This window comes from Budorcas taxicolor, chromosome 11, assembly GCF_023091745.1.
Source record: "Budorcas taxicolor isolate Tak-1 chromosome 11, Takin1.1, whole genome shotgun sequence".
NCBI lineage: Eukaryota > Metazoa > Chordata > Mammalia > Artiodactyla > Bovidae > Budorcas > Budorcas taxicolor.
In genome coordinates this window covers 74,663,045-74,686,447 of record NC_068920.1, presented here as the reverse complement: position 1 = coordinate 74,686,447, position 23,403 = coordinate 74,663,045, and the positions used below count along the sequence as shown (strand labels likewise).

Genomic DNA, 23,403 nt, shown 5'->3' with positions numbered 1-23,403 from the left:
AAGTTGTAGGCTTTTTTCAGAGTTGCTGGATATTTCCTGACACATTAGAGTGCTCAAGGAATATATCCCAAGAGGTGGCCACATTATCATATTGAAGACAGCAGTTAATTCTTCCAGTTGAGACCAGAAAGGACAATATAATAATTTGCTAATAGTTCTTAGGCATTTGGTATTTTATGGATATCAAATATTTCACCTACTTTACAAACTAGCTGGAATTTTTAGTATCTCTCACCAAATATTGTATGTTTGTTAAAGAGTACCTGATACTTGTTAAAATATCAGGTAATACAAGACAAGGTGTTATAAAACAAAACACACAGCTGGGAAGCATTTTATTTTTTTCTACTTCATATAACATTGCTCGGGACCACAAGACTCTAAAGGTCTCTTTTCAGCAAATTTTACGGCTTAGAAGTGCCACTTAAAATATTTATTGATGCTATAAATAATATTGTTTTTCTACATACTGACAGTTTTAATAAATGCCATATCTGTCATCAAATGCCATAAGCAGAAACTTTAAATCAGATATTTAGACATTCAAAAGTGGTTTGTAAAAAACAGCACACTCAAACAAACCGAATCTACATCAGCAATTGTTATAATTAGTTTTAGTTGTTATTATTGAGAATTCTGACGTATGGCAGAAACCAGCACAATATTGTAAAGCAAATATCTTGCAATAAAAAAGTAAAAAAAAAAAAAAAAAAAAGAATTCTTAACAAGGACATATTGCCAGAAGCATGTACGAGACTTTAAAAATTATACATAATTTAAGAGCAAATTTAATTTCATAAATAAAAACATTAAAGGCCAAATTAAAAAAAGTGTAAGCATCGGATTTAAAATATCTTAATTTTTAGGCTATTCAGAAATATATTTTGTGAATAAGAATTACTTCATAAATATATATGTATAAATATAAATATATATCTACAGGATCTGCAATGCAGGAGAAAACTCATTAAAGGAAAAAATTGCACTTTTAGATGATCAGAATGTTATTATATTTACCCTTCAAGTGAAATATAATTACCATTCCAGGTGCTTTTGGCACAGATTTTTAGGTGAATATTGACACAATCTGAAAAACACAATGCTTTTATATTTTATTCACTGGAATATGAAGAATCAAACAGAATTCAGAATTCTGACCAAAAATATTCAGATAACTCCAACTGCTTAAATACAAAAAAAAACTGTTTTAAAAAGACCTGAAACTGCCTTTACATCTGAACATGTAAAATTTTACCGTCAACAGGGTTTTTTTAATATCCTCAAGCAAGAATTTCCAGCCTACACAGAAATGTAACATTGTCTTTTTCTACTTATATATGATTTAGATCACACCCCAGTATATAAGGACAAAAAATAAATGTATAATAAAAAGATTGGATAAATCAGGAGAGGCTTTTTGGTCTTGAATTCTTCACCCACTAACAATGAAGCAGCACTGTAGGCAGCCCAAAACACACCAAAGAGCTTAAAAAAAAAAAAAAAAGACAAAAGGCAGCATATTAGCAAGTCAATTAACATTTTAAGTATCACAGAGTAAAAATAACATTTGCAGTATTTTTTTTTAAAAACAACCCTGGCAACCAACTAGAGAAACAGCAAAATTTATTGAGAATGTTGAAACCTTATTAAGAATATTCATTCTTGCTCTGTTTCTTGACATCTGGAAATGACTCAGGTTTTACGTTATCAAACTTGTCTAATTATAAGAATCACCTGGGGTGACTATTAGCTTCCTGGGATTCATTCTAGTTCTACTGAATCAGAATCTCTAACAGAAGAAGGGTCTAATTATAAGTCATTTTAACAACTGTCCTGGATGATTTAAGACAAGGCAATTTTTGGAAAAACTATTACTGGGATGAGATGCTGAAAGATATTTGTTTCCTAAGAAAACTAACTGATTCTGTAGAATATATTCTTTTTTTCCAAGAGGTAGAAAAACAGATTAAGTAAAAATTTCACACAATCTTACAAGTATCGAGTCATTTTCCCAGGACTAGGTAGAAATATAGTGTTACAAGGGAAGGAGGAAAAATGTAACATTTTGGTTTAGAGTATTCTATGCACCTACTTAATTTTAAATTACATCCACTAGAAATTTATGTAATACTTCTTAGTGAAGTCACTGAAGGCATTTTATAAAATAAAATGAGAGAATAACTTCAAGGATAGAAATCAGGGAAATTATGATAGAAACACTTGCCACAGAGAAGGGTTTCTCAACCTTGCACTAATCAAATTTCTGGGCTGGATGATTGTTGTGGGAAGTTGTGCTGTGCACTGTAGGATGTTTGGCAGTACCCCTGGCTTCTAGCCACTCTATACTAGTGCCACCCCACCTCCCCCATCTGTGACACGCAAAAATGTCTCCAGATATTGCCAAATGTCCCTGGGGGGCAAAACTGCCATCAGTTAAGAACCACTGGTACAGAGGTAAAAAATAAATACTGGAAGATTGACTGAAAATTATTTGAGATGATCCAATTTTCTACTGCACTTTTAAAACTAAATGCAAATAAAATATAAGATATTTTAATCTTACAAAAAAGTATAGAGAAATAAATAAAATTATAATCAAATTCCATTTGTACATGATGATTAAATGTTTGTTGTGAATAAATGGTGAAGATTGGTAAAATTACAGAGATTTAATGTTAAAAAAAAATTAGTGCTTGTAAACTGCTTTCCAATGCTACAGTTAAAGGATAAGAGTTCTCATGATTTGTTTATTTCATTCTTTCATTATTATTTCTCAACAGACTTTGAACTAAAACAAGAAACATGCAAAACAGATCACTACACAAAGATTAAAGTGATTAGGGAAAGAAATGTGGCAAAGAAATACCTAAAGTTCACAAAATTTTTATCCTAAAATTTTAATGATTTTATAAAAGACTCTTCTATGTTATAATAACACATTCACTTGTTGTATAAAGAATATTAAAGACCAATTTTCAGTTGAACTCAATGACTAAAAATAACCAGAGGACACAGTTTTAGCAGTTTTGGGAATAGTCTCAGAAGCATTCAAACAATCTTTAACCCAAGTAAAACAACACACAGGCAGTGATCCTGAATGACTCAGTAAAGTGGTATGTTCACTAAGACTAAATAATTAAATGCCAGCATGGGTGGGGCTAGCTTCTGCACTGCAAGACTTTCAACCTAAGCACTAATAATGATATTTTTTAAAAAATTAGGGTTAGAGGAATGAAAGTGTTTCTTGGTTTCTAGAGTGTTCCAACAGTTGAAACATACAAAGATGTTCTCAAAATATTCGTTTAATATTTATAATAATAACAGCTACTGTTTGAGTGCCTACTGTATGTCAAGCACTATACTAGTCATTATTTATTCTTCAAAATCTTCATAACAAATCCGAAAAAGTAGTTGCTAAGTTTACTCTAAGAGGAGAGTAAGAAAAGATAGCTCCCCAAGGCGGACAGCAAGAGGCAAAACCAGGATCTGAATTCAGGAATTTAGAATTCAGTTCTAAAATCCGACTCTTCTCAATATCCAAGGCTTATATGTCAGTGTTAGCCTGGAGTTACTCAATTCTAAAAGGAATAATTTCTTTTACACTGGAATTAGTAATAAACTTTAAGTGAAACCAAAAGTCATAAAGTAACTCTACTTAAGTGAGTCTACTTAAATACTCTTAGTATTTAAATACTCTAATATGGAGACTACATAATGGTAGTTCTAGTATTGAAAGTAGTGGTCTTAGGAAGTTCTATTTTCCATAAAGAAAAAAGATTACATTCACTGTGTAATATACATACATGTGTGAAAGTAGTCATTTATTTTTTCCAAAGTGGTTCAAAATTAATAAATGCCAACATTTGCTTTATCATTATTCATTAAGTGTTTAATATTAACACTAAATGTTTAAAGTGGGTCCACTGTTAATAAGTTTAACACAGCATAAAGAAGTCCTGATTTCTGCAGCATAGAAAAATCAGTTTATTAGAACTACGTATATCTTACTTGACCAGTAATTTACTATTCAAATAGGAGTAACAATTATTAAATAAACATCCAATGGAATTTCAAATAAATATAAATTCATCTTATAAGTACAGAAAAGAAATTTTTAACATTAAATAAAAAATTTTGAGTGTAATATCCTGAGGCCTGATTTGCTCTTTGTTCTTTATTCCACCCTAGATATACATTATAATTTCTGGCAATTAAAAGGGGAAAGTATTTGGTAAAATCAGTGAGTAAGGTTACTGTTTCAAAATACTACTAACTGCTTGATATAAAGTTATAGATTACAAGATTCTTCAACCATAAAGCTAGTACAGTCAGCTCTTATTACCTGTGGGTTCTGCATCTACGGATTCAACCAACTGTGGACTGAAAATATTTGGGGGAAAAAAAAATTCCAGAAAGTTTCAAAAAGCCAAACCTGAGTATGCTGGACTACAGACAACAATTTTTATTGTATTAGGTATTGTAAGTAATCTGGAGATGATTTAAAGTAGATGGAAGGATTTGCATAGGTAATATGTAAATACTACATAATTTTATACTGGGGACTTGAACATCTGAAGATTTTTGTGTCTGTGGTGGTGGTGGTGGGGGCAATCCTTGAACCAATCTCCCATGGATATGCAGGGGCAGTTGTAGACTGTCCTGACTGGAAAACAGTAAACTACTTTTTATAACACACACTACTTACTTTTATAAGTGTAGACACGACTTCAAATGATCCAACCACCAAAAGTATAGGGGCTATTACAATGAGAGGAAGTAATGAATATCCTATAACTCCAAGAACTTGGCCATATGCAACCTGTGAATTTTCAAAATTTTAAATAAATATCATAGAAATCAAGTTCCTTATTTTAACCACTATTAAACATCATATATACTTTGTTGTATTTACATAAGCATGAGAATTCAGAAAATCATAAAAGTATCATGTAGTAGTAGTAATACTATCCCCATTATGAAGAAACTGATTCTCAGGTCTTTGTTCAGGAAAGACACAGCTGGCTGGTTAGAGTTCAAATAAGATCTAAGATCTAGATCTTTTCACTTCCTCAAATAGTCTTTTTTTTTTCTCCAATTTATTTACTTTTTAGTTGAAGGATAATTGCTTTACAGAATTTTGTTTTTTTTTGTCAAACTTCAACATGAATCAGCCATAGGTATACATATGTCCCCTCCATCCTGAACTTCCCTCCCATCTTCCTCCCCATCCCACCCCTCTAGGTTAATAGAGTCCCTGTCTGAATCAACAACAATCTTAAATTACCAAAACAATTAATGATACCTGTCTTCATATAAAAATTGTATATTTTATCTAGAATATAAGAAATAATACACAAACGTCATTTTAAGTCCCTGTTAAAATTATTCTAAATTTCCATAAGCAGAGTAAAAAAGTTACACAGATAAATGTTACTCTAAACTTATTCAAGAGTTGTAGATTAAGATGGTGAACTGAACATATATCTAATACCATTCCTTCTCGAAACTCCACTAAAAGGGAAGAAAAAAAGAAACTCCTTTTTGTAAGAGGCACAAACAAGAGGCGAGAAGTTGGAACAACAGCAACTTAATTTTGGAAACTGGAAAGTAGAAGAACAAGAGCTAAGAATCAGATTTGGAGACCGTCCCCCGAAGTGTGAGAAAAAGGCTCAAGAGTTTGACATTTAGCATTCAGTGTTCATGCTGCTGCTGTTGCTAAGTCGCTTCAGTCGTGTCTGACTCTGTGCGACCCCATAGACGGCAGCCCACCAGGCTCCCCCATCCCTGGGATTCTCCAGGCAAGAACACTGGAGTGGGTTGCCATTTCCTTCTCCAATGCATGAAAGTGAAAAGTGAAAGTGAAGTTGCTCAGTCGTATCCAACACTTCGCGATCCCATGGACTGCAGCGTACCAAGGCTCCTCCGTCCATGGGATTTTCCAGGCAAGAGTACTGGAGTCAGTGTTCATACAGTAAGCCTAATATAAGTCAGCACCTGTATGATAACTGTGCCTGACATCCCTTCTGCTTTACTCTCTCCACAAACAGCTGAATTCCAGAGTGCTACAATTCCTAGGTATACAGTAATTCATAAACTCTAAGTTAATGGGGCAGTGATTCTCAAGGTGTGGCCCATGGTATTCTGGGGATCCAGGAGAGTCTCTTCTAAAAGACTGGACATCAAAACTATTTTTTATAATAGTGATAAAACATTATTTGCCTTTTTAAATTAGGTTGACATTGATACTAATAGAACAAAAACAATGGGTAAAACATCAAGCTGCTTTATTATGCCAACGTGGTATGAATTGTATTAATAGTAACTATGTTCTTTCCTACCATACATAGAAAAGAAAGAAAAAAACCCTCCTGTTTCACTTAAAAACGTCCTTAATGAAGCAGTTAAAACGACTGATTTTATTAAGCCTCAACCTTTGAATATGACTTTTAATATTCTGTGTAACAAAATGCAAAGTACACAGAAAGCATTTCTTCTACCTTGATTGAATGGTTATCCCAAGGAAAGCCCGTGTACAATTGCTTAAGTGAAGAGTTGAATTAGATGCTTTATCCATGGAACACCATTCTTACGTGAAAGAACAAATGAAAAACTATAAGTATTCACAGTTAGGTACTGATAGGCAACATGACTGAAAATGAATGAAATGAGCCTGTTGCTTCAAGAAAAACAACTCACAGTATTTCTTTCAAATTACTAAATGCTCTCTCAAGCAAAAAGTATAATTTTGGTAAACTTACATCCAACACTGTAATGTTGACATTTTCTGCTGAGATAGGTGATATTAATGAATGTGGTTTTCTGATATCGTAGAATAAAACGTGTCAACATTTGGAAGTTCTGCAAACCTCACTGAATGAGTGTTTTCTAGATGACCATGCATGGGTAAAAAGATCCATTCAAAACAAATTTCAATGAAACAGAATATAAAAAGCTCACTAATATGGTTTGAGATTCCTCACAAGAAAACTTTAAGAAACTTTCCTGTTGAGGGCACCCAAAGCTGGTGCTCTGGGAATACCCAGAGGAACAGGGTTGGGAGGGAGGTGGGGGGGGTGTGTTTAGGATAGGAGGGACACATGTAGAACTGTGGCTGATTCATGTTGATGTATGGCAAAAACTATCACAATACTGTAAAGTAATTATCCTTCCATTAAAATTAACTAATTGAAAAAAGTGATGGTATAGGTCAGACAACATGTCTGATTTTTGGCAAATTATAAATATTAACAAGAGACAAAAAAAAATATATTATATTATCTCTTGAGTGTTAATGTAGTATCAGAATAGAAAAACCACAATCATCCAAAAAAATTTGTTAAAATATCCTTCCTTTTCAAATTATATACCTGTATGAGGATGTATTTTTTATATATACTTTATCCAAAGCGATATATCCTATAACAATTGAATGCAGAAAGCAGATATCAGGATCCAGATTCCACTAACCCAGATATTAAAGCTACTTGCAAGAATGTATAACAATGCCTTTTCCTCAATTTGTTTTTAAAAAGTCTTCTTTAAAATGCATATTTATGTTAAAATGTATTTGATTTGCTTTTAGTTTTAAATGAATAAACACACATTAAAATTTTTTTATTTTTAATTTCTAACATGATAATTTTGTTTGCTTTAACTTTTTTGGTCACAAAATGAGGCATGTTTATTCCCTGACCAGGGACTGAACTCACACCCCCTGCAGTGGAAGTGTGGCATCTTAACAACTAGACCACCAGGGAAGTCCCCATGATAAATACTGGTAAACACAACCTACATTAAGCTCTATGGTTCAGTTCAGTTCAGTCGCTTAGTCGTGTCCGACTCTTTGAGACCCCACAGACTGCAGCATGCAAGGCCTCCCTGTCCATCACCAACTCTCAGAGCTTACCCAAATTCATGTCCACTGAGTTGGTGATGCCATCCAACCATCTCATCCTCTGTCATCCCCTTCTCCTCTGGCCTTCAATCTTTCAAAGCATCAGGGTCTTTTCAAATGAGTCAGCTCTTTGTATCAGGTGGCCAAAGTACCAGAGTTTCAGCTTCAACATCAGTCCTTCCAATGAATATTCAGGACTGATCTCCTTTAGGATGGACTGGTTGGGTCTCCTTGCAGTCCAGGGGACCCTCAAGAGTCTTCTCCAACACCACAGTTCAAAAGCATCAATTCTTTGGCAGTCAGCTTTCTTTACAGTCCAACTCTCACATCCATACATGACTACTGGAAAAACCATAGCCTTGACTAGACAGACCTTTGTTGGCAAAGTAACGGCTTTGCTTTTTAATATGCTGTCTAGGTTGGTCAAAACTTTCCTTTCGAGGAGTAAGCGTCCTTTAATTTCATGGCTGCAGTCACCATCTGCAGTAGTTATTTTGGAGCCCAAAACAAGAAAGTCTGCCACTGTTTCCCCATCTATTTGTCATGAAGTAATGGGACCGGATGCCATGATCTTAGTTTTCTGAATGTCGAGCTTTAAGCCAACTTTTTCACTTTCCTCTTTCACTTTCATCAAGAGGCTCTTTAGTTCTTCTTCACTTTCTGCCATAAGGGTGGTGTCATCTGCATATCTGAGATTATTGATATTTCTCCCAGCAATCTTCATTCCAGCTTGTGTTTCATGCAGCCCAGCATTTCTCATGATGTACTCTGAATATAAGTTAAATAAGCAGGGTGACAACATACAGCCTTGACGTATTCCTTTTCCTATTTGGACCCAGTCTGTTGTTCCATGTCCAGATCTAACTGTTGCTTCCTGACCTGCATACAGGTTTCTTAAGAGGTCTGGTATTCCCATCTCTTTCAGAATTTTCCACAGTTTGTTGTGATCCATACAGTCAAAGGCTTTGGCATAGTCAATAAAGCAGAAATAGATGTTCTTCTGGAACTCTCAGGCTTTTTCGATGATCCAGTGGATGTCGGCAATTTGATCTCTGGTTCCTCTGCCTTTTCTAAAACCAGCTTGAACATCTGGAAGTTCATGGTTCAAGTACTGTTGAAGCCTGGCTTAGAGAATTTTGAGCATTACTTTCCTAGCGTGTGCTGCTGCTGCTGCTGCTGCTGCTAAGTTGCTTCAGTCATGTCTGACTCTGTGCGACCCCATAGAAGGCAGCCCACTAGCGTGTGAGATGAGTGCAATTATGCAGTAGTGTGAGCATTCTTCAGCACTGCTTTTCTTTGGGATTGGAGTGAAAACTGACCTTTTCCAGTCCTGTGGCCACTGCCGAGTTTCCAAATTTGCTGCCATATTGAGTGCAGCACTTTCACAGCATCATCTTTCAGGATTTGAAATAGCTCAACTGGAATTCCATCACCTCCACTATCTTTGCTCCTAGTGATGCTTCCTAAGGCCCATTTGACCTCACATTCCAGGATGTCTGGCTCTAGGTGAGTGATCACACCATCATGATTATCTGGGTCATGAAGATCCTCTTCATACAGTTCTTCTGTGTATTCTTGCCACCTCTTCTCAATATCTTCTGCTTCTGTTAGATCCATACCATTTCTGTCATTTATTGACCTCATCTTTGTATGAAATTTTCCCTTGGGATATCTAATTTTCTTGAAGAGATCTAGTCTTTTCCATTCTGTTATTTTCCTCTAATTCTTTCCATTGATCACTAAGGCTTTCTTATCTCTCCTTGCTATTCTTTGGAACTCTGCATTCAAATGGGTATATATTTCCTTTTTGCTTCTCTTCTTTTCACAGCTATTTGTAGGACTTCCTCAGACAGCCATTTTGGTTTTTTGCATTTCTTTTTCTTGGGAAAGGTCTTGATCCCTGTTTCCTAAACAATGTCACGAAACTCCGTCATAGTTCATCAGGCACTCTGTCTATCAGATTTGGACCCTTAAATCTATTTCTCACTTCCACCATATAATCGTAAGGGATTTGATTTAGGGCATACCTGAATGGTCTAGTGGTTTTCTCTACCTTCTTCAGTTTAAGTTTGAATTTGGCAATAAGCTCTATGGACCTGAGATCAAAAGTTCGAGGACTAAATAGAGAATAAATTGTATGCTTCCCTATAAAGCTCTAAGTTATTTATAAATGATAGGATTTTTTCTTTCCTCTTTCTCATAACATTTAGAATATACATAATACTAATATATAAGTCACCTTGAAAGAAGCAGCATAAATTAAAAGCAGTTCTGGGGCAACAAACAATTATAATGAACATAGTTACTAATAGTATCTGCAATATCAAAAATAAAGCTTACCATAAAAAACAAAGACTATTTTCAAAATTAACTACTTACTTCTCCACCAAGAACTCTAGCCAGTAAGAAAATCGTTAGTGAACCAAATATCCAAATGGTTATAATCCATGAGACCACCTTAAGAGAAAAAAATTCATGCAATTAATATCTGTGTTACCAAATAAGCTGAAAATTTCCCATGAGCTCAATTCTCTACCATATAAGGTATTTTGGTATCACTGACTTTAGGTCACAGGAAGTTTGGGTTCCCAGGTTATCTTCCCAAAACCTAATAAGAATATAATATATAATTTTACATCCAAACTGAAAATTTGGCAATGATCAGTTACTTAAGGAAACCTCAGTATTTTAAGATCTATGATAAAAGATGACTGCAAAAAGAGAGCAAAGTGTTGACTCTCAACTCCCGCTTTACAGCATTCTACATGGTAAATTTATCTGTGAAACAAGTTACTAATCTCAGGAGGTCTCTAAAATTTATATTAATTACACATTTATCCAAGTAATAGAATGTGGACAACACTTCAGACAATTTTAACTCTTGAGACTTGACATAATAATGATACATGCATAAATGTCCAAGTTCTATCTGCTTGAGGGGGTCTAGAAATAAAGATACCCGGTAGCAACGTAAGAAGACTAACTGCCCAGTTATGGTGCATGATGTGTGTCCTTAGTCGTGTCAGATTCTTTGCGACCCCATGGACTTGTAGCCCATCAGGCTCTACCGCCCACTGGATTTTCCAGACATGAGTTGCCATTTCCTTTTCCAGGGGATCTTCCCGACACAGGGACCGAACCCACGTCTTTTACATCTCCTGCACTGGCAGGTGGATTCTTTACCACTAATGCCATCTGGGAAACCCAGACACTTACTGGTTTCTAAATATTCCCCTATACAAGGAACTAGGATTCCCTAGGGAAATGACTGATTCCAGGGCTGGGACAGGGAAAATGAAAGATGAGTCCAGAATCCACTGTGGAGTCAAGAAGAAAGGAAGCACTCAAAAAAGGATGGGAATATGTCAAAAGGACACCAAAGCTAACCTGAAGGAGCTTCCAGTAGCTAAAACTGCAACAATCTAAGCAATAAAATACATGATTATACTGGATTGTAGTCCATAATCATAAGGGATTTGATTTAGGTTGTACCTAGAGTGCCTGACGAACTATGGATAGACGTTCGTGACACTGTACAGGAGACAGGGATCAAGACCATCCCCATGGAAAAGAAATACAAAAAAGCAAAATGGCTGTCTGAGGAGGCCTTACAAATAGCTGTGAAAAGAAGAGGCGAAAAGCAAAGGAAAAGAGGAAAGATATAAGCATCTGAATGCAGAGTTCCAAAGAATACCAAGGAGAGATAAGAAAGCCTTCCTCAGTGATCAATGCAAAAAATTAGAGGAAAACAACAGAATGGGAAAGACTAGAGATCTCTTCAAGAAAATTAGAGATACCAAGGGAACATTTCATGCAAGGATGGGCTTGATAAAGGACAGAAATGGTATGGACCTAACAGAAGCAGAAGATATTAAAAAGAGGTGGCAAGAATACTCAGAAGAACTGTACAAAAAAGAGTTTCACAACCCAGATAATCACGATGGTGAGCCAGACATCCTGGAATGTGAAGTCAAGTAGGCCTTAGAAAGCATCACTACAAACAAAGCTAGTGGAGGTGACCGAATTCCAGTTGAGCTATTTCAAATCCTGAAAGATGATGCTATGAAAGTGCTGCACTCAATATGTCAGCAAATTTGGAAAACTCAGCAGTGGCCACAGGACTGGAAAAGGTCAGTTTTCATTCCAATCCCAAAGAAAGGCAATGCCAAAGAATGCTCAAACTACCACACAATTGCACTTATATCACGTTAGGAAAGTAATGCTCAAAATTCTCCAAGCCAGGCTTCAGCAATACGTGAACCATGAACTTCCAGATGTTCAAGCTGGTTTTAGAAAAGGCAGAGGAACCAGAGATCAAATTGCCAACATCCACTGCATCACTGAAAAAGCAAGAGAGTTCCAGAAAAACATTTATTTCTGCTTTACTGACTATGCCAAACCTTTGACTGTATGGATCACAGTAAACTGTGGAAAATTCTGAAAGAGACGGGAATACCAGACCACCTGACCTGCCTCTTGAGAAACCTATACGCAGCTCAGGAAGCAACAGTTAGAACTGGACATGTAACAACAGACTGGGTCCAAATAGGAAAAGAAAGGAGTGCGTCAAGGCTGTATGGGGTCGCACAGAGTCGGACACGACTGAAGCGACTTAGCAGCAGCAGCAGCAGCAAGGCTGTATATTGTCATCCTGCTTATTTAACTTATATGCAGAGTACATCATGAGAAACGCTGGGCTGGATGAAGCACAAGCTGGAATCAAGATTGCCAGGAGAAATATCAATAATCTCAGATATGCAGATGACACCACCCTTGTGGCATAAAGTGAAGAGGAACTAAAAAATGCCTCTTGATGAAAGTGAAAGAGGAGAGTGAAAAAGTTGGCTTAAAGCTCAACATTTAGAAAACTAAGATCATGGCATCTGGTCCCATCACTTCATGGCAAATAGATGGGGAAACAGTGAAAACAGTGGCTGACTTTATTTTTTTGGGCTCCAAAATCACTGCAGATGGTGACTGCAGCCATGAAATTAAAGGACGCTTACTCCTTGGAAGGAAAGTTATGACCAACCTAGATAGCATATTCAAAAGCAGAGACATTACTTTGCCAATAAAGGTCCATCTAGTCAAGCCTATGGTTTTTCCAGTGGTCATGTATAAATATGAGAGTTGGACTGTAAAGAAGGCTGAGCGCCGAAGAATTGATGCTTTTGAACTGTGGTGTTGGAGAAGACTCTTGAGAGTCCCTTGGACTGCAAGGAGATCCAACCAATCCATTCTGAAGGAGATCAGTCCTGGGTGTTCTTTGGAAGGAATGATGCTAAAGCTGAAACTCCAGTACTTTGGCCACCTCATGCAAAGAGCTGATTCACTGGAAAAGACTCTGATGCTGGGAGGGATTGGGGGCAGGAGGAGAAGGAGATGACATGGATGAGATGGCTGGATGGCATCACCGACTCGATGGATGGTGAATTTGAGTGAACTCTGGGCGTTGGTGATGGACAAGGAGGCCTGGTGTGCTGCAATTCATGGGGTCGCAAAGAGTCGGACACGACTGAGCGACTGAACTGAACTGAATTGAACTGATAGTCCACAAAGTAAAGTAAGTATCTGTCTATACTAACAAAGATAAGTAAGTAATGACAAAGAAAGAATAGCTGTTTCAAAGAGAATACTAATAAATCCATGTGGAAGAAAGGAGGAAAATCATATTCAGTAAACAATATAGCAATAATTATTGAAAGAAGAGCCATCAATAGAAGCTAAAATTAGTGGGCTAAAATTTGATGAGAAACAGAGTGCTTGCCTAGTCACAAAGTATCTCCACAAGACATTTATTATATTAAAAAGGGAAAAATAGCAACTTTACAGTGGAGGAATTGGGCAGATACCACCCCCTTGCCTTACCAAGTGATCAACAATAATAGCACTAGGAATAAGACATATCAGCATCATGTAATGCCTAATAGTATGTAGAGAAGGGCACAATGTCACTTCTTTGATATTCCTGCCAGAAATGTATTACCTCAATCCAGCATGAGAAAATATTAAACAAATTCAAGTTAAGAAACATTCTATGGAGGTAAGAATTTTCTGTTTTTAGCCTTAGAACCCTGCATTCAAATGAAAGATTATATAGCTAAAATTCACTTAGAGATGCTCTGCATGAAGGGTTGGTGGTAGGCAAGAGACCAGAACCTCCATTCAACTTCTTCAATGGTGCTTGTCTGCAACATAATACTTGATATAAATTGATTCCAGGTAAATATTAATAGGACTAGTGTTACATAACATTAAGGATTCTGCTATGGAGAGAATACTCTGAATTATCAAGTAAGCACAAATTTAATCACAAATGTCCTTTAGAAAAGGAGGCAGAAGGATATCTGACTACAGCAGTGAAGACAATGTGACAATGGAGACTGCAGTGATGCAACCAGAAGTCAAGCAACGCTGCAGCCTCTGACTTGGAAAGAGGCAAGCAACAGACTGTCCTGGAGCCTCCAGAGGACCCAGCCCTGCGGACATTTTGATTCTAGCCCTTTAACACTCAGCTTGGATTTCTGACTTTGAGAACTGTCAAAGAATAAATCTGCATTACATCACTAAACTTACAGAAATTATAGAACAAAAGAAAACTAATTTATTTCCAAATCACTCTGTGATAAAGAATTATTTTTTACTCCCCTAAAGCCTTAAACTAAAGATGAGGGAGTGATGTGTATATACTGTGTTTTGATGATACAGATAAGGCCTCTGAGAATGGGACATGGTAAAAACGAATACTGATGGAATTCCTGTCATCAATAAAAAGTTTATTTTAAAAAACAGAACTAAAAATGAATAAAAGGTAAAAACATGAGTCGTGTTTTTTTCAATTATTTATTCTTACAGAAAACCAGAAAGGGCATGGGCAGCTGGGAACAGTCCCAACCACTTACCCATTTGCCATATAAATACTAATACTTTTCATGTGAATGATGATGTAGAACAGTTTGCAAGCCATTAATCCAAGGAACCTCCCACTTATTTAAGAACAGTTGTAAGGATGGAAAAGTGACAAATAATGGGTAAAGCTATAGCATTTTTCAAACATAATGAAGTACTACAGTTAATATTTGTTATTTTAAATTTTAAAACTCTAAACTATTTAGAATTTGTGTAAAGGAAGATGTACTTACCCTAAACTGTCCATATAATGATATCATGGAAAAGAAAAGAACAACAGCCAGAGGACCCCAGAAGTCAGGATTGTCTCTCACCACTTGTCTATTAAAACCAAGTGATGGCATTGGCATCAAAACACATCGAATTTTGTAGTAAATATCCTTTAGATCAATATCCAATTCTTCCCTATAATTTTAAAATGAGAATTCTTAGAAGGCACATACTTTTGAATATTGAGCCAGTTGTAGAAGAATTTAAGAAAAGTTTAAATATAACAGTAGTCTCCACAGGTCAACAAAACATTTGCATTTGAAGTACATTTCCAAGATGTACATTTTCAACATCTCTAAAGTTGGGATACATCTCACAATAGCTGGTGTCTTAACAATTGTTGTCAGTCTGGCGTGAGGCCAAGTGCTTCCAAGATCTGCTTTTCCTTTTGCCAGTCTCCTCCAGGCACTACCAATTTGAGACTTTAAATAAAATTCTTCTCTTGAGAATTTTTGGAACCATAGTCTGCAAGTCTATATTCTCATAGGAACTTCTTCCAACACTTCACCCAGTGCCAAACAGACAAGCAAACTTCCTTGGTTTCTCTTTTTGCATGATTGATCATTTCTCCTTTATCCTTACAATAAGGAGATAAGATAGCCCTTTAATGTTCTAGCTTTATGCTGTCTTAGCCACTTTTTCTCTTTTATTAATAAATGTAAAATAACTGCATCTTATAATCTATAACATCTTAGATTTGATGAAATTCAGTATATTAACATTAAGAAACAGAATGTTCTTAGTACTTGATCTACCAATAATTACCACAGAGAATAACCTGGTAATGCCTTGATTTTACAATGCTATAGGTTGTTCTTAGGGGAGAAGGAAATAGCAACCCACTCCAGTATTCTTGTCAAGAGAATCCCGTGGGCAGAGGAGCCTGGTGGGCTGCTGTCCAATGGGTTGCACAGAGTCGGACACAACTGAAGCAACTTAGCATGCATGCATGCATTGGAGAGGTAAATGGCAAACCACTCCAGTATTCTTGTCTGGAGAACTCCAGGGATAGAGGAGCCTGGCGAGCTGCCCTCTGTGGGGTAGCACAGAGTCAGACACGACTGAAGCAACTTAGCAGCAGCAGCAGCAGGTTCTTCCTTTCAAACTGTTAAATTCTTCACTTTTTCCCCCTAAGTGATACATATGCATGCTATTGATTCTTTACATGTGCTAAGTTGCTTCAGTCATGTCTGACTCTGCGACCCTATGGACTATAGCCCGCCAGGCTCCTCCGTCCATGGGGATTCTCCAGGCAAGAAAACTAGAGTGAGTTGCCATGCCCTCCTCCAGGGGATCTTCCCCACCTAGGGATTGAATGTTTCTTACATCTCCTGCAATTGGCAGGGGAGTTCTTTACTACTAGCGTCACCTGGGAGCTCAAGGGATACATAATTGCTTAAAAATCTTCAAGTACTATGAAGAAGGTGAAACTATCCCTGTAGTCCTCCCAGGGGTAGCTTGAGACTTGCTATACAGGAGAGAGTTTGGAGAGGTAATCTTTTGGAAATTCTTAATTTGTCTTAAACGTAACTTTCAATGAGTTAAAAATATTATTCATTATTCCAGTTTTACTAATTACAGGTGACCTTGAACAGTGTGGGGATTATGGGTGCCACCCGCCATCAAAGATACATGTATAATTGTGACTCCCCCAAAACTTAACTGCTAATAGCCTACTGTTGACCAGAAGACTTAGCAATTACATAAAGAGTTGATTAACACATATTCTGCACATCTATATTTTATGCATTCATGATATTTCTAGGCTACACAGTTCACCTGTGAGTTTTTTTTGCACTACTGCAAATCTGAAAAAAATTTTCCAGTACAAGTGCTGAAAATAATCCATGTATAAGTAGACCTACACAGTTCAAACCTCAGTAGTTCAAAGGTCAAATGTACTAGCAAAACTGAAAACAGCTAAAACTTTTGACCAAAAAGGTTAAGGTTTTCCATACCTGTCTTAAATAATATGAAAGAATATAATCATTTCACAGACCAGCTCTAAAATCCAAAAAATATATATTATTTTTACATACAGGAGTGGCTTGTTATCTTCAGGGTCATCATCTTCAACTTCCAAAAGCCAGCCATATCCTCTTTGTCTCAGAAATGTTGTGGCTGTAGATTCTTTGATAAAATCTCCACCAAGGTTTAACTTGACATCTGGGGGTGCTATTGAACCACTGAGATCTTAGGAGAAAAGACGACAAAACTCTAAATCAAGGTAAAATGTGTGGATCTTAACCAATATAAGCAAATATTCAACTAAAAATTGTCATTTGAAGATCTCTAAGTATGAACACCTGCTAGTGCATATAATTTTCATATTTTATAGTTGCTAGTATTAAAAACAAGACAACAAACACAAAATGGGAGTCACTTATGCTAAGTCCCATGTCATCAAAGCAAAAATGAATTACAATTTTGGCTTCTCCCAGAAACAGAATCTTAAAACTAGGGAGTCAGAAATCACCTGGTCATCGTGAGTGAGGTAATCTGCCTGAAAGACACTGTAATCTCCTAAAGGAAAATGACTTTGCCATAACTAACCCACTTCCAGCTAATACAACTTCCTTTCCCTGCTTCCTTCTGCTTGAAGTCTTTCATTTTGTACAGCCCCTCAAAGCTCCCTTCTATCTGCTAAATGGGATGCTGCCCAATTCATGAATCACTGAATAAACCAATAAAATCTTTAAAAGTTACTCAGTTCAATTTATTTTTTCACCAATAGATACCTTCACTTTTATTTTTACAAAAAATGAAAATCAGAGTAGTGAAGACATATGAAAGATTTCACATCTAATTAGCTAACCTTGTACCAGAATCTAGACTTGTTAATGGTAACTTTAAATTTTAAATGGAAGATATAGAAAAATAAATATATTATAGGATATCATTTTCTTTTTTTGTTGTTGTTTGGTACATTGGTTGGTTTGGTTTTGGCCACACCTCAAGGCTTGTAGGATCTTAGTTCCCCTACCAGAGATTGAACCCTGACTCTGGAAGCAAAAGCATCAAGTCCTAATCACTGGACTACCAGGGAATTCCCAACAGGATATCATTTTGAATTTCCATCATTATGTACATTATGTGCTTCAGAATAAAGTGACTACATACATTCTTTTTAAAGGCACTGCATATTTATATATGTAAACCAACAGATATTATTATTTGCTAAAGGAAAACCACAGATAATTTCTCCTACTTTTTCATGTACTTATTTTCTTTTTTTTTAAATCATCAACTATCTATGCTAAGTGCTTTATATATTAATGCTTAGTTCTGGATAAATCTAAGTAGTAAGAGTTCCCTGATATTTCAGCTAACTTTTTTTCTTTATATAATTACATCGTTTATCTTTAGTTTTGGCAATTTGGGTAAATTCTAAAAAGCAGTCAAGAGATCCTGTTTATCCACATAACAAAATAAATCCATTCACAGTCTGTACCAGTGCCTCAGAGGTTACAGATAATCACAGCAGTACATGTATCACATGTTCTGGTCAAAAAAAAAAAAGGGAATAGGGAAGGACTTGCCTGGGGTCATAAAGGAACTAACTGAAAAAGACATTTGTAGGACCAAACATCATGCACTAGTAAACAATCATCAATGCTGCTACCTAGTCCCAAGACTGGAGTGGTCCATCAAAAAACAATTTTGGCAATAGCAAGCCAGAACACTCAACACAGACTCTCCTTCCCTGGAGACCATTTACAGTAAAAAGAAGAGCTTAATTTTGCACATCACCTTAAATTTTCTAGGTTAGCTTTTGAAAAATGCTATTTTAAAAATCTGACTTAAAACTTTAATCACTGAGGGGCTCAATTATGGGACTAGTGTGGGGATCACGGGTGCCACCTTCCGTCAAAGATACATGTATAATTTTGACTCCCCCGAAACTTAACCTCTAACAGCCTACTGTTGACCAAAAGACTTAACGATTACATAAAAAGGTGATTGACACATATTCTGTACATCTACATATATTTTATGCATTCATGATGTTTCTGGTTCTGACAATTCCTGCAATTGTCTGGTTCTGACAACTCCTGCAATTGTCTGGTTCTGACAACTCCTGCAATTAATCATAATAAAGTTTGTATTCTGAAGCTAAGTTCTAACTTAGCTACTAATTAATACAGCAAATTATTAACGCTTCTGGTCTCCAGTTTCCTATTCAAAGTTCTTTCCATGTTTAACACTATATGACTCTAAGAAGCTTTTAAATGGGAGTTTATTCAGCTAGAGATAAAACCCAAGTACTTTTGAATGCACTGTCCTTCCCTGCTTAGGCTTAAAAAATAGTCTCTGTAGATGCTGCCATAGAATCTTTTGATTAAAATACTCTCTCAAAATTACTTTCTGTTTCATCTTACTCTGAGATGAAGATGAAAGAGTTGAAATTTAACTAAAATTCTACTTCCAACAGGTACAAAGAGTGTTTTGTTTTGTTTTTTGCTTTAACAAGAAGATGATTTAGATCAGGAAGTCATTAGTACAACAGTGACATGAAAGGTTTTGGAATTATGAGACAGGAAAGGACCTTAACAACTGTTTCCTGGCCTCTTGGAAAGACTGCACTTAAAGTCCTTTTCTAAACCAAAAAAAAAAAAGCTATATAAATCCTAGAGCTAAGGAGTGCTGTGAGAAACAATTGTATATGCCTAGTAGTTTTTCATAGCATGGATGCAGAGCCTCAAAAAGGCACCTTTAGCTTACAATTTGGTAGTGTTTTCCATTCTAGGCAATGTAGAAAAACATCATGGACACATACAGGACAATGCTAGAAACAGCAGTTTGACACATCACTCAGTTCTCCCAAGATACAAGTAGATGTGAGTACAAAAAAAGCAACAGAAAAGTTAAAAATAAAAAACTCAGTAGTTATCCTAAAACATGAGCAAGCTAGCACATAAAATACATCAGAAAACAATGAGAAATATTCCAAATCGCTCCAGGAGCACAGCTGTCTTGCATTAAACCAGAATAGAAAGAAGCTAGCTTGATCAACTCCAGCATAGGTATCCAGAATTACAGGGCTTCCCAGGTGGTGCTAGTGGTAAAGAATCTGCCTGCCAATGCAGGATACACAGGGACACGGGTTCGGGAAGACCCCCTGAAGTAGGCAATGGCACCCCACTCCAGTATTCTTGTCTGGAAAATTCCATGGGCATAGGAGCCTGACAGACTACAGCCTATGGGGCTGCAAAGAGTTGGACTCCACTGAATGACTGAGCACATCTACCAGAATTATAATGCACTCATTTTAAATTAATTCTTTCTTTGTTGTTATTTAGTCCCTAAGTCATGCCTGACTCTTTGCAACCCCATGGACTGTAGACCATCAGGCTCCTCTGTCCATGGGATTTCCCACCCAAGAATACTGGAGTGGGTGCCATTTCCTTCTCCAGAGGATATTCCCAGCCCAGGGATCAAACTTGCTTGGAAGGCAGATTCTTTACCAGTGAGCCACCTGGGAAGCCCAAATTCTCTCTTACTACACTATAACATTCTTGTCATTTTCTAAGTAAAAAAACAACAAGGATAATAATAAATATAAGTGGATTTAAGAGAAAATAATCTTTGAAAGAAATCTCAAAAATGTTTCCTTTGCTTGTCTGGGCTCAGAGTGAAGAAGAATATCAATACGTTTCAAATTTTACTGAAAGCCACCTGGAAAAATGGCAGAACAAAACTTAATGGTACTTCTCCCTCCTTTTCAATTCAATTCAAGTTGGGTTGAGGAATCCTTTCTCTGAACCTTCTACTCAGCCTGAGAACTTTACTTTGAAGAATTTGGTCAGTGTAGTATGATGGTATATTCAGGATGAAATTTACTGCTGATCTGCCCCTACGAAAGTTCTAATTTTATGAAAGAGTAAACTGCAATGAACATGAATATTTTGTTGGTACTTGCCAACTTCCTATATATGTGAATAAGCATTTTCTTACTTAACAAGCAACAAGATCAAGGACAAAAAAATTACTCCATTTTATTTGAATGAAAATGAAATGAAATCCATGTGAGCTTAAATCTAAACCACAATGGACTATCTGTGCAGCAAAATAAAACAAGCACATGTTTCACACTTAAGGGATAAATTCCACTGTTCCATTTTAGTTATAAAAACACTTTAATGCACATATAGTTGAATGAAAGAGCTCAAGAAACCAAGCAAGTACATAATCGTTTTATAATAGCAATGGCAGCCCACTCCAGTATTTTTGCCTGGAGAATCCCAGGGATAGAGGAGCATAGTGGCCTGCCCGTCTATAGGGTCACACAGAGTCGGACACAACTGAAGCAACTTAGCAGCAGCAGCAGCAGCAGCAGACTTCCCAAGTAGCTCAGTGCTAAAGAATCCGCCTGTAATGCAGGAGAAAGGTTCAATCCCTGGTTAGGAAGATGCCCTGGCGAAGGAAATGGGAACCACTCCATTACTCCTGCCTCGGAAATCCCACAGACAGAAAGGCTGGCAGGCTACAGGCCATGGGGTGGCAAACAGTTGGGCACAACTTAGAAACAACAGCAACAATAAACCTATATTGGAGCTTGATTATATTACTCCATAAGAAAAAATTTTAAAGCCTTGTATAAAATTATGTCCTAGGTAATATTTTCATTCATATCATTTTGGTTTACAATTTTAGTAGCTTTACTATTTGAGGCAAGAGTACTGGAGTGGGTTGCCATTTCCTTCTCGAGGGAATCTTCCCCACCCAGGGATTGAACCTGGGTCTTGCACATTGCAGGCAGGTGCTTTACTGTCTGAGCCATCAGGGAAGCTCTTACTGTTTGATACTACTAGTTAATTTTCATATTACACAAAATATTAATTAAAAGAAATTATATCTCATGTTGGCAAACCAGCTGTTGCTGTTCACTCACTCAGCTGTATCCAACTCTTTGTGACCCCAGAAAAAGACTGTACCCAAGTACTGCATTTCAGACTCTCTTTGTTGACTATCAGGGCTACTCCATTTCTTCTCAGGGATTCTTGCCCATAGTAGTAGACATAATGGTCATCTGAATTAAACGCACCCATTCCAGTCCATTTTAGTTCACTGATTCCTAAAATGTCAATATTCATGCTTACCATCTCCTGTTTGACCAATTCATTCATGAACCTAACACTCTGGGTTCCTATGCAATACTGTTCTTTATAGCATCAGACTTTACTTTCACCACCAAACACATCCAAAACTGGGCGTTGCTTCTGCTTTGGCTCAGACTCTTTATTCCCACTAGAGCCATTTCTCCACTCTTCTCCAGTAGCATACTGGGCACCTACTAACCTGGGGGGCTCATCTTCCAGTGTCATATCAGCCTTTTCACACTGCTCATGGGGTTCTCAAGGCAAAAATGCTGACGTGGTTTGCCATTCATTCCCTTCTCCACTGTACCACGTTTCCGTTAGATAAATCAATTAGCTAACAGAAATGTATTTCATTTGCTTTATGCGTCTTTTATCTCCTACTCTGGAATAATCATAGCTCCACAGGAAGTAAGGTCTGATGTGCCCGTCACCCTGTTTTCCCCCAATGGCACCATTACATCACTATCAAAACCAGGACACTGACACCAAGGCAGTCAATACAACTTATTCAGATTTTACCAGTTTAAAGCGCACTTATTTGTGTTTCTATATGTATTTGTTGTTGCTGTTTAGTTGATAAGTCACATCCAACTTTTTTGCAAGTCAGACTTTCACCACCAGGCTCCTTTGTCCATGGGATTTCCCAGGCAAGAATCTAGAGTGGGTTGCCATTTTCTTCTCCAGGGGATATTCCCGACCCAGGGATCAAACCCACGTCACCAGCACTGGCAGGCAGAGTCTTTACCACTGAGCCACCAGGGAAGCCCTGTACGTGTGTACAGTTCTATGCAATTTTACCGCATTTTAGATTTGTCTGCTGCTGCTGCTAAGTCACTTCAGTCGTGTCCGACTCTGTGCGACCCCATAGATCGCAGCCCACCAGGCTCCCCCATCCCTGGGATTCTCCAGGCAAGAACACTGGAGTGGGTTGCCATTTCCTTCTCCAATGCATGAAAGTGAAAAGTGAAAGGGAAGTCGCTCAGTCGTGTCCGACTCTTTGCCACCCCAAGGACTGCAGCCTACCAGGCGCCTCTGTCCATGGGAGTTTCCAGGCAAGAGTACTGGAGTGGGGTGCCATCGCCTTCTCCGTAGATTTGTCTAGTACCTTACAAATTTAAAATTTATGAAAATAAACGTGAATTTTTTAAAAAGGTAAATCTTGCATAACTACCTTTTTTCCCTCCCCAAGAAAGGTTGAGTCATTTTCAAACAGGAAAGGAAAGCTAATTC

At 37.0% G+C, this 23,403-nt stretch overlaps 1 protein-coding gene across 1 annotated transcript in view; it reads right to left on the bottom strand.

Annotated features, from left to right (window-relative positions):
* Positions 1–1,097: 1,097 nt before the first annotated feature.
* YIPF4 (Yip1 domain family member 4) overlaps positions 1,098–23,403 on the bottom strand; it is a 33,662-nt gene continuing 11,356 nt past the window's right edge. The window contains exons 2-6 of the mRNA XM_052649007.1: positions 17,113–17,266; positions 15,037–15,208; positions 10,274–10,351; positions 4,706–4,819; positions 1,098–1,485 (exon numbers count right to left, since the gene is read on the bottom strand). Coding sequence (XP_052504967.1) covers positions 1,348–1,485; positions 4,706–4,819; positions 10,274–10,351; positions 15,037–15,208; positions 17,113–17,266 — 656 coding nt within the window. The 3' untranslated portion in view covers positions 1,098–1,347. The remainder of the gene's footprint in view (positions 1,486–4,705; positions 4,820–10,273; positions 10,352–15,036; positions 15,209–17,112; positions 17,267–23,403) is intronic.